The 10,443-nt window shown below is 37.1% G+C and overlaps 1 protein-coding gene across 1 annotated transcript; it reads right to left on the minus strand.

The window, feature by feature from the left end:
* Positions 1–326: 326 nt before the first annotated feature.
* Positions 327–5,038, minus strand: LOC140863384 (beta-galactosidase 13-like). Its single transcript, XM_073266778.1, has 19 exons — positions 4,752–5,038; positions 4,545–4,640; positions 4,311–4,423; positions 4,158–4,224; positions 3,987–4,079; positions 3,758–3,901; positions 3,575–3,669; positions 3,389–3,494; positions 3,203–3,287; positions 3,010–3,128; positions 2,766–2,933; positions 2,499–2,677; positions 2,299–2,408; positions 2,095–2,204; positions 1,624–1,731; positions 1,439–1,543; positions 1,218–1,363; positions 785–1,127; positions 327–704 (listed from the first exon to the last, which is right to left on the minus strand). The coding sequence occupies exons 1-19, from the start codon at positions 4,938–4,940 to the stop codon at positions 558–560; spliced, it is 2,523 nt and encodes an 840-aa protein (XP_073122879.1). The 5' UTR covers positions 4,941–5,038; the 3' UTR covers positions 327–557.
* Between the last annotated feature and the right edge of the window lie 5,405 nt (positions 5,039–10,443).

Consider the following 10,443-nt stretch of genomic DNA (forward strand, 5'->3'; position numbering starts at 1 on the left):
GATTAGAACCGACATTATTCGAGGGAAATATATATATTTTTTATAGCTTAGAATTGAATTTGAGCTCAAATATAACTCATTCGAGCCGAAAATTTTCTTCCTACTCAACTTGATTGTGTTCCTTAATTTACACCTTTAATGCTACATCAAGCATGATTGGAGTTGATTGAATGGTAAATGTACGTACCCAATAATCTACATCTGAAGGAGCATAATGAGAGCTAGAAAATGCTTAATTATTAATCTTCATTCTTAATTAAAACATAAACATAGCATTCATGATATTGGGAACAATTAATTAACGAATGCATGCGGGGTGGATGATATTTATTGTAGATCAATGATCTTCCATTACCAATTCTAGTTGACAAAAGCTCATATGACAGTTGTGAAACTCTTTGTTTCTACCAAAGATTGCTCTATACTACTAATCAAACACCACAAAATCAAAACTGCCGAAACACCTGCCTTGTTTTTTTCTTCTTTTTGTTTTTCATGCCAGCAATCCCGCATTAAATTATGACAAAAAACATAGATAGATCAGATATAGGAGGGAGTTAAGCACTGCTCCTCTTCGAGTGTGAGCATCTGACTTGGATAGCAAGCGTTTTCGCGATATCCGGGCAAGAATCCTTGTCCCCGTCCCCGTCGCCTAGCACTTCTCTTTGGAACGGAACCGTGCACTCGGTCTTGCCCAAGCATTGCTGTTCGAACCCACAAAGTAAGTGAGACTAACACAAATTATTACAATGTATTAACTTGTCATGAGATAAAAGATTTGTACCTCTTCGACAACTTTGTGAGCCTTGGAGGAGACGCATTTCCCCGGGATGAAAGCGCCGCATGCGCCATCAACCTCTCCGAAGCTGACGAATTCGACGGCGCTGACGACTTTCTGGTCAGGGCACACCAGGTGAGCTGCCTGCACAGGGTCCACCACTGCTCTGAATTGGTTGTTTTTCCTTTCCCATGTCTTGATGTGAGGTGGGTGGTACTCTGTGATCACACTGCAGATTGTATCTCTGTTCACTGTCAAGATTTCTATTTTGTCTGGGTTCCCTCCTGTCTCTTCCAATATCACCAACAGGTTCCCTTTTGGCTTCAGGTATGATCTTGGGATATGATACCTGAAAATTTGGGATAGAATTTTCAAGTTTGTGATACTGTAAAATGTATAGAGTCCTCCAATCCTGTTCGTTGCAGGGGAGATAACTTACTCTTCTTGAGTGGGCTTATCAATGGCTGAGAGGTAAGAAACCCAGTATCGACCCATGCTTTCGCCGTTCACCCAGATCATTCCCTTCGCCATACTCGACATCCTGATAGCGACTGGGCTGGTACCTTCCGGGGCATTGAAATATCCCTGTCCGATCAAAAGCATGTATCTTGTAATTCCTATGTATGTTTCTTCATGCTTTTTCTATTGATAATCAGTTACCTTGTACCAGGTGACGGCTCCACCGGGGCCGCTAGAAGGCACCCATTTAACCTTGCTTGATCCTTCTTCTGTGTATAGTTGCATCTTCTCTCCAGCTACACCAACCTGGACATTAATTTTCTCGACTCAGTTTCGGATTTGTGATGCATAAACTCCTCATGTCTAACTCGTCGTTTGTATGTTACCTGTTGGCCCCAGTTATTCATAGTAATATCAAGAGTTCCAGACATTAATCCCTGCAGCGCGATGGCTCTTGGCCCTGCGAACCTCCTCTCCATGTATGCCCCACTGTTCTGTATTTCAAACTCTTTGTTAAGAACAATTTATTATATTAATTAGTCTATCCATATCTATCAGTGTACTAAATGGAAGACAGGTAATTTTGGCCACAACTTGAAAGGCCAAACACCACCAACAGCTCATTTTCGATTAGCATATCTTGATTTAGTCTCTGATGCAGATATGATCATATTGCCAATACTGATTTGATAACAGTTCTTTCGCATGTCGTTATTCTACTGTGACAATAATGAACTGATGTATAAATGTTAGGCTGCAATTCTTCTAGAAAGAGCCCGAAATCGAAGAGACTGGTTTATCAGATCACTTTATATTTACTTGTAGAGGGAGTGTGGACCATGTAACAAGTAACTTACAGGGAAACCAACTGTCATGGCCAACAACGTGATATCGTTAACTCCAGGCTTCAAGTTTATTGGCTTGCTGAGAACATGGCTCTTTTCAATGTTGCTTCCATGCCCGAATCCTAGGAAAACAGTAAAAGATATTCTTATTGACAGAAGAAATACTTTTATTGTCGGCAAACTTTTTTGATGGATACTGGTTTCGCGTTAAATTACCGACAAATTCGCCATTGACGAACGCAAGCAAAGCATGTCCAAGACTTGCAATCTGAAGGACTGGAAGGATATCAGCACGCATTGGCAAGTCACGCTTTTCAAACGAGATTCTACACAATATCAACAATAAAGATCATCTCCTTTTCTTGTAAAACAAAAGCATACATTCATTTCCTTGTGTACTTTTAAAGAGTGGGTACCTGGTGCTGTACCAAGCATAATCTGATGTATCTCTAGTAAAGCGATACAATTCCTTAGGCGTCTTGCTCTTTACTTCCAAGTCCTGAATAGTTGGAATGCTTTCCTTGTACATCTCCCATTTTGTGATCTTTGCTTTCTTTGATGCATGGAAGTTTCTAGAACTATGCTGTGCAACAACCTGCAGATGTATGTGAAGAGAAGAATCAGGAGTCCTGGAACTGAACCTGTCGCGGCTAAGAGCGCAAAAACATTCGAGTTTCTCTTACCGTTTGAGTGTTGAAAACTACAGTCTTGCAATCAGGGAGGATGCTGATGGATTTAGCAGGTAAGTAATAGTCCACACCCCTGAAGGTGATTGTTGCAGGTGCCTTAGTGTGATTATTAGTCAAGAATGCAGCACAAATTTTCGTCCCCGCCTTCTCATAAGTCGTTATCTGAAAAGAGAAATGGGTGGTAAATCAGTGATCCGACGCAAACTAGCATCTTGTGTGTCTTGAGTTTTTTTTTTACCTCAAGATTCTGGGTGATTCTCTGAACATGTTGAGTTCCCCAAAGCAAAGGCTTTTTGCTCAATCTGAAAGCCCTGTGCATGTCTCTCAAATGACCAAATTTAGGCTCCCTCTTCAAACCTATAAACAGAGAGACAAATCAAGCGATTTGCTTTCTTGAATCATTTCACTTTTAGGAAAAACTGTCTGATTACCATATTCATCTAGTGGAGCTTCGTCGTAGTAGCGAGTGGTCACAAAAGATGAACTTGTTCTGCCGAAATTCGTTCCACCATGGTACTAGGAAAAGGTACTAGAGCTTCAGCATCAAGATTTTATTCAAAAATGAATAAAAATTTGTTCTGATTCTGGAATATGACACCACATGATAATATGCATACCATATAGTAGTTGTTGAGGGTACCGTTCCTTGCAAAAAACCGAGCTACAGAATATGCTATATCTTCCGCGGCTCTCATGGATGGAGAGTCTCCAAATACTCTATACCTGAAACCAAAATTGTTTTAGGGAATCATAAGGCTTGGACAATGATCGATTCGTTCTTGTCCAAGGCTTCAACAACTTACTGTGCAGTCCAGTTCTCAGTCCAGAGTGAAGGCTTGTTAGGGCCGTTCGGACCAGGGAACGTGTCTCCGCACTGCCTTCCATTGCAAGTACTAATCTGAAGAAGCAAAAGAAAGAACTCATAGAAACAAAGAACCAATGATACTCAAAATTAATTGAGGATAAAAATTCTAGCAGAAACATACCACTGTTTGGGGGGCATCCCTTTGCTTGCACATGAACCAGGGGATGCCATTGTATAAACCGACAGCCATATCTGCAGCCCATTTGACATATTTTGACCCTGCATCCTTATACGCTAGCTGGACGTTGTTGTACTCGTTTTCGATCTGCATTGTAGTGAAATGGTGAATTAGTGACGACAACTCAATTCTTGGAGTAGAATTTTATATGATAGTAAATGAGGAAACATACTTGTGCCATGATAATAGGACCTCCTTGATCAGCAAAGAGTTTCTCTTTTTTCATCAAGTTGAGGACCATTTCTGTGTACTGCTTCATGTGGTACTGCATTTTGAAATCATGAGTCATATTCTACGGATAAAACGAAGACAAAACAAAGTCGCCCCATGCTCGGATAGTTACCATGAAAGGCTCATTATACGAGCGGAACGTGATGTTGGGAACCTCTTTTAGCCAGTATGGAAATCCTCTGTGAATGAACAAGATTCATATATGAATCTTCTGAAAACTTTTTTAATTTAAAATGAATAAGAATTGACAGAATATGAGGCTTACCCCAAGTTCCATTCGGCCTCAACATAGGGTCCAACCCGGAGGGTTACCCACAAACCATGCTCCCAAATCAGTTTGATGAATTTCACCACATCATAGTTCCCTTCAAAATTGAACTACAACACCAAGAAACAAGAATATCAACATCACAAATGTAAGATTCCCGAAAAAATAACCTCAAACTAATCAAACCAAAAAAAAAAAAAAGGGATGTGATTTTAATCTTAAGCCAATCACCTGTCCTTGAACAGGCTCATGAATGTTCCAGAACACATAAGTCTGTATGAGGTTCAGCCCACCTTCTTTAGCCTTGAGTATCAGATCAGTCCACATCTATAAATATATAGGCACACATGAATGATATACAAATCAAATCTTCAATATATATAATTAATTCCATGCACATACAATCAATCAATCACAAATGCATGCATGCATGAGTACCTCAGGAGTGCTACGCGGATAATGTATCGAACCCGAAAACAACAACTCCCGGCTGCCATTTATGATCAAGGAACGGCCGTCGTAAGTGACGACAGGGCCGCCGCCCCCGGCCTTCTTCTTGTGGCCATGGACATTGGCCAGCAGCACAGAAAAGAAGGCAAACAAGAGTATACTTTTGATGTGAACCATATCTTTTTTTGGTTGTATATATGAAACAAGAGTAATGGGATTGATGCAGGCTCTTTCCCTCGCTCTCTCTATGCAGAGGAGGTGGGGCGGGGTGGGAGATGTGTAGAAGAATCCATGCAGAAGGAAAGGTAAATAGAGAAATTGGAGGTAAATATAATGGTGGGGAGGATGAGTCGGGTGATGTGGGTTATTTTTGGAAATTGAGAGCGAGTTTTTTGTTTGATTTAATGGACCAAATTTTACGATGCATTTTAGGTCTTTAACCATCTGCATCTTGACTATATATATATATATATATATATATATATATATATATATATATATATATATTGCTCGAATATACTATGTGAATGTGATTTGGATTTTAAATTTATAAAATTGGAATTTGACTGGTGTTTGACAAGAATAAATTTAATACTAAAATAATAATATTGTCTTTAAAACTCAAATATAGTGAAATGTCATTTAATCCAACCTATTTAGTAAGATTTCATATAGTTCAATTAAATTTTGTGAAATACTTTTAATATAAATTTTATTTTAAAATCTCATTTTGTTAAAAGACTAAAATGGTAGTTGTAATTCCAAATCTAAAATTCCATGTTACTAAACACAACGTAAAATTTTATTTTGTACACATTATTAAATGATAAATACGTGTGTGTACTGGATTCGAACAATTAAAATACATTAACTAATAATATTTTTAAAAGTGTGAGATGGATCGACCTGATCATTACTTTACAATTCCAAAATAATTTTTTTATGGGTTGTGTCGTATTAATTAAAAATCTGTTTTAAAAAATTTGATGCTGAGACAGTCTCACTATCACTTAATAAGAGTTTTTGTGTTTTGAAAACTGGAAAAAAATATTAAATAAAAAGAAAATATTATGCTTTGAAGTATATACATGGTGGAAACATATAATATTCCTGATGTGTTTTAGCAACCGTGAGTTATTTGTATATCATCTTTTTTTTTTTTCAAATGGGTTGAGCCCGAAGAAAACCCCATCTCACATGAGTTAGAGACTCATTGGCTCATACGGGGTTAAATTGAGAGATGTGCACGAGCAGGAGGGACCTGAGGGAGGGAGAAACATGGCCGACTCCCAGAGCATACCCCACAATATTTCAGCAGGAATATGATTCACACGAGGATCGAACCAACAACGCTGAGAAATTTCTTTCCACGTCACCTCAGACCTTACCAATTCGTCTATGCCCCTCTGAGCATTTGTATATCATCTTTTGTTTCAAAATCATGTGGGTACGTATGTTTTTGTATGGATGATGTAATTTGTGAAATTGCTGTGAACCCATTATGTTTGAAATAAACGGTGTACGTGATTGGTTATGTAAAATCAGCAGTGTTGTCGTTTGTGTTGTAACACCATATACAACACAGTGCAATAGAAATTTAAAGCGTAATTAAAATACAAGTAATTAATTTTGCACGAGTATAAAACTCGTGCGGGTGCCTTAGGGCTAAATATTACTAGTAAACGTAATATCAGTCTTACAAAGTAATCCTAGTAATTTTACGAAAAGTCATTAAATCCTAAATTTCTCAACAAGTTGAGAAATCAAACTTGCATCCTAAAATACAACTGAGTATAAAAAAAATTGGATGCAACTCCCGTTGAAACATCTACTACTAATAAATGCGGAATTTTTTTTTTATAACTAAGAATAATACTATACATATACACCCATACATATATGTATAAATTTTAGAAATAATACTAACAAATAAATTCTTTTAATAGTAATTTAAATAATTAAAAACCCCTTAATAAATAAAAATCTTGAAAACATGCAATATGAATAAAAATCTATAACCCAAAATTCAAACTCATGCATGCGGAAATAATCAAAATTAAAACTTTGAAACATGTTTTAAAAACTCAAATAAAGTATCTCAAAATAATAATAACTCTTCCATGCGACGGTCACGGGGTCACTGCCATGCTTGCTCATACATCCTCGCCACCGGTAGGAGCTACAAATGAATCATCGTACTCACCTGCATCATATAAGCGTAGTGAGCCTAGAGGCTCAACATGTCTAATCCTTTATAACAAGGGTTAAAATAATGCATCACATAATCATACTAATACATATAACTTACGTGGACATGCATGCATGATCTTAAAATAATGCATCATAAAAATTATTCATCATCAGTCGTACATACATCATAGCTAATCATACATAACATAATTGAGCATGTCATCATCATAAAAACTGAGTATGGTCATATCCATGAATGTGACTAATAACTGTGCCGACTGATCAGTCTAAGAACCATCGTACGTGGTGGTGGATAAATCCACCTCTGTGCTGGTAGTAAACTACCTCTGTGCCAGTGGTAAAACCACTTCTATGCCGGTAGTAGAACTACCTCTGTGCCGGTGGTAAACCACCTCTGTGCCGCCACATCACTTCAATTTCCATAAAAATATTTTTCATGCTCAATTCTTGATCATAAACACATCATAAAATATTTCATGTATACATGCACTTAAAAATGAGTCCATAATATATATTTAATTATTTTCATAACATATATACTTATACTTAAAATAAACTTCATGCATAAAATAAATTAAATATATATTTCGAACTTAGTAAATTTTCATGGGTTGGTCCAAACTGCTGATCACTCACTCTAAGCTCATTAAACTTAAATAAAAGCCCAATAGAAATAAATTCTTAATTAAGTGTCATTAATCATAATTGGGCATAAATAAAATATTTATGCCCATTAACTTAATCTAGGCCCAAAAATCATGTTTTATCCCAAATAAATTAATTAAACTTAATTGGGCTTAAATAAAAATATTAAGCCCACTAACTTAATTAAACCTAATAAAACTCTAGACTGGCCCAAAAATGCACTGAATGGCCCGAAAATTCTCATGGGCTCTCAAGCCCATAAAAATCATTGGGCTAACTTAAATAAATTATTTAAGATCCAAATAAAATTATTTGGAGGCCCAGATAATTTTTTAACTAATTATTAATGCCCAAAAACCAATTAAACTCTTAATTAATTAAAAATTAAAATACCCGAGCCCGACCCATCTAACCTGGACCCGAACCCTACTGACCTGACCCATGACACCACAAACCCGACCCGGACCACCCAGACCCAACCCAGCCCCAAAACCCAGCCCGAAACCAACCGAGCCCTCCCCCCTTCCTTCTCCTCATGGCCTGCGCGTGCAGCAGCATCTCAGCCCTTTAAGGGCTTTAGCCGCCCAGCTCCGATTACTACCAGCTGGAGCCCTGCTGACACAACCTTACTCAAGGTCTTGGGGTTCTAACCAAGTTGGAACCAGCCCTTAACTCGATTCCTACAGCCCGTACAAGCCATTTTCCCGGAACTGCTCAATCTGCTCTCTATATATGGCAGCCCCTATACTCTTGTCTTTTCCGACCAACTCCGGCCACCAATGGCCGGAGCACCGGCACCAAGACCTCTCCAGGATCCAGGAGAATCTCCTAACCCAGCCCTGGCCCGAACCAACCATGCATGGCTCGGCCATGGCTCCTCTTTCCCATGCAAAAATTCTGCTCTCATCTAGCTGCTGAAACAGCTTAGTTCTAGCCTTTGTCCAGCCACTCCAGGATTGAAACAACCTTTAAAACTGATCCTAATGGACCCTAACTCACCTCTGGTTCGAACCCGACCCTCTGGACCGAACCATGCAAGTCAAAACATGAGTCGTGATCATGAATTCTCATATATATGCATCAAACAACCAAAAACTTGCATAATTTCGAAATAATTAGGAGATCTGAAATAAAAACATCGTTCATGATTAATAGCTTATATGGTGTTCAAGGAAAATAACTAAACTTGCCTTGTTAATTATTACGAAGATTTACGCGTATACGGGGCTCCGGGACGATAAACGGACCAAGAACTTGAAGAATCCTTGAAGGATCGGCTATGGAGGCTTGGTTCTCTGTTGAAACGTGAGGAAGGAGGTGGAGGAGAGGGGGTTGTCGGCTGAATGGGGTTAGGGTAGGGTAGGATAGGTTTTAGTTTTAAAATTTTATAAATAGGATTAAATTAGGATAATAACTAATTTGAGATAAAATCATACCTAAATAAATATTTAAAAACTCAATAATAACTTATTAATCTGATAATAAAACCAAAAATCCCGAAATAATAATTTAGAGGATTTTTAAAATTTAATAAAGTCATTAAAATGACTTATTTTGGCTAAAAATCAACCCTTAAATAAATATATAATTAAATACAAAAATTTTCTTGACAAAATATCTTAAAATATTATTTTTAAGGCTCATAAAATCTCATAAAATATTTTTGGCTCAAAATTTGATATCTCGTCCGTCCACGGTCCCGTCTACACGATCAAATAACTTATTTACTCAAAAATCTAAAAATACAATAATTGCGGGTTAAATGCTAAAATAAATTTAAATCATGCATATAATTCACATAATAACACATAAATATCATTTAACCCAAAGATAAATTTTAAATAATTATTTTCCCTAATTATGCATGCGAATTTACGTATAAAAATTTTCGGGTGTTACAATTCTCCCCCCCTTAAATTGAATTTCGTCCTCGAAATTTGACTGATCTAAATCTAATAACGGAGTCTCTCAAAAATCCAATTTACTAAATCCACGATTACCTATCTAGTTTCCAAGTTTCAGTATCCTAAACGTCATGCTTCTGCTGCGCACTCTGATAAAAAAAATATTTTATCCTTCCCAGGTGTCGTCTTTATCTCCATCAAACCTACATTTATAAACTTCCGCTGCTGAAACACCTCGTAAAGAGAATCATTACAATTTACTTACATTTCGCTGTAAACAAAATCTGACGTTTTATACAAATCTTAGTACTATAATGAAAGTACACCCACATACTTACCTCAACTTATACGTAATACTCATATATTAACTCTACTATTCATCTTCCTAAACACAACAATCGCACTATGCCAAAATTTGACTGATTTCATATGCTTATACACCCTACTTATCAATCCTCCAACATTCGTGAGCCGAACTTTTGTTCCCAAATTTACTTATTAAAGCATAGGATTGCAATATAAACTCCAATAAATTCAACTTGTAAAGCTTATCCACACACTAGCCTTCTATAACAAGCTAAAACACCTATTAGTCGAACATCTGTCATTCGTCGTAATTTTCTTCGACTTATCCATTTACCACTATACTTCCAACTATTGAACACTTGAAAGTCTTAAATATCGAGTTCTATAAATCCATGAAACCCAAAAAGTGAATTTAGTGTCAAACGTCATGTACAACATAAATTCTCCTAACGTCAGGAATATGCTTAAAATATATGAATTCTAATTCTGTGGTTGGTTTAGGCTTAAGGCACTTAGATTCTCCTATTGGAGGAGTGAAATTCCCCGAACAGTATTTAGATGTCATCGTCTCTAAATAGCGTAATCATATAACATTCAGTAGTTAATTCCATATC

This window comes from Henckelia pumila, chromosome 4 (genome assembly GCF_033568475.1).
Source record: "Henckelia pumila isolate YLH828 chromosome 4, ASM3356847v2, whole genome shotgun sequence".
Taxonomy (NCBI): domain Eukaryota; kingdom Viridiplantae; phylum Streptophyta; class Magnoliopsida; order Lamiales; family Gesneriaceae; genus Henckelia; species Henckelia pumila.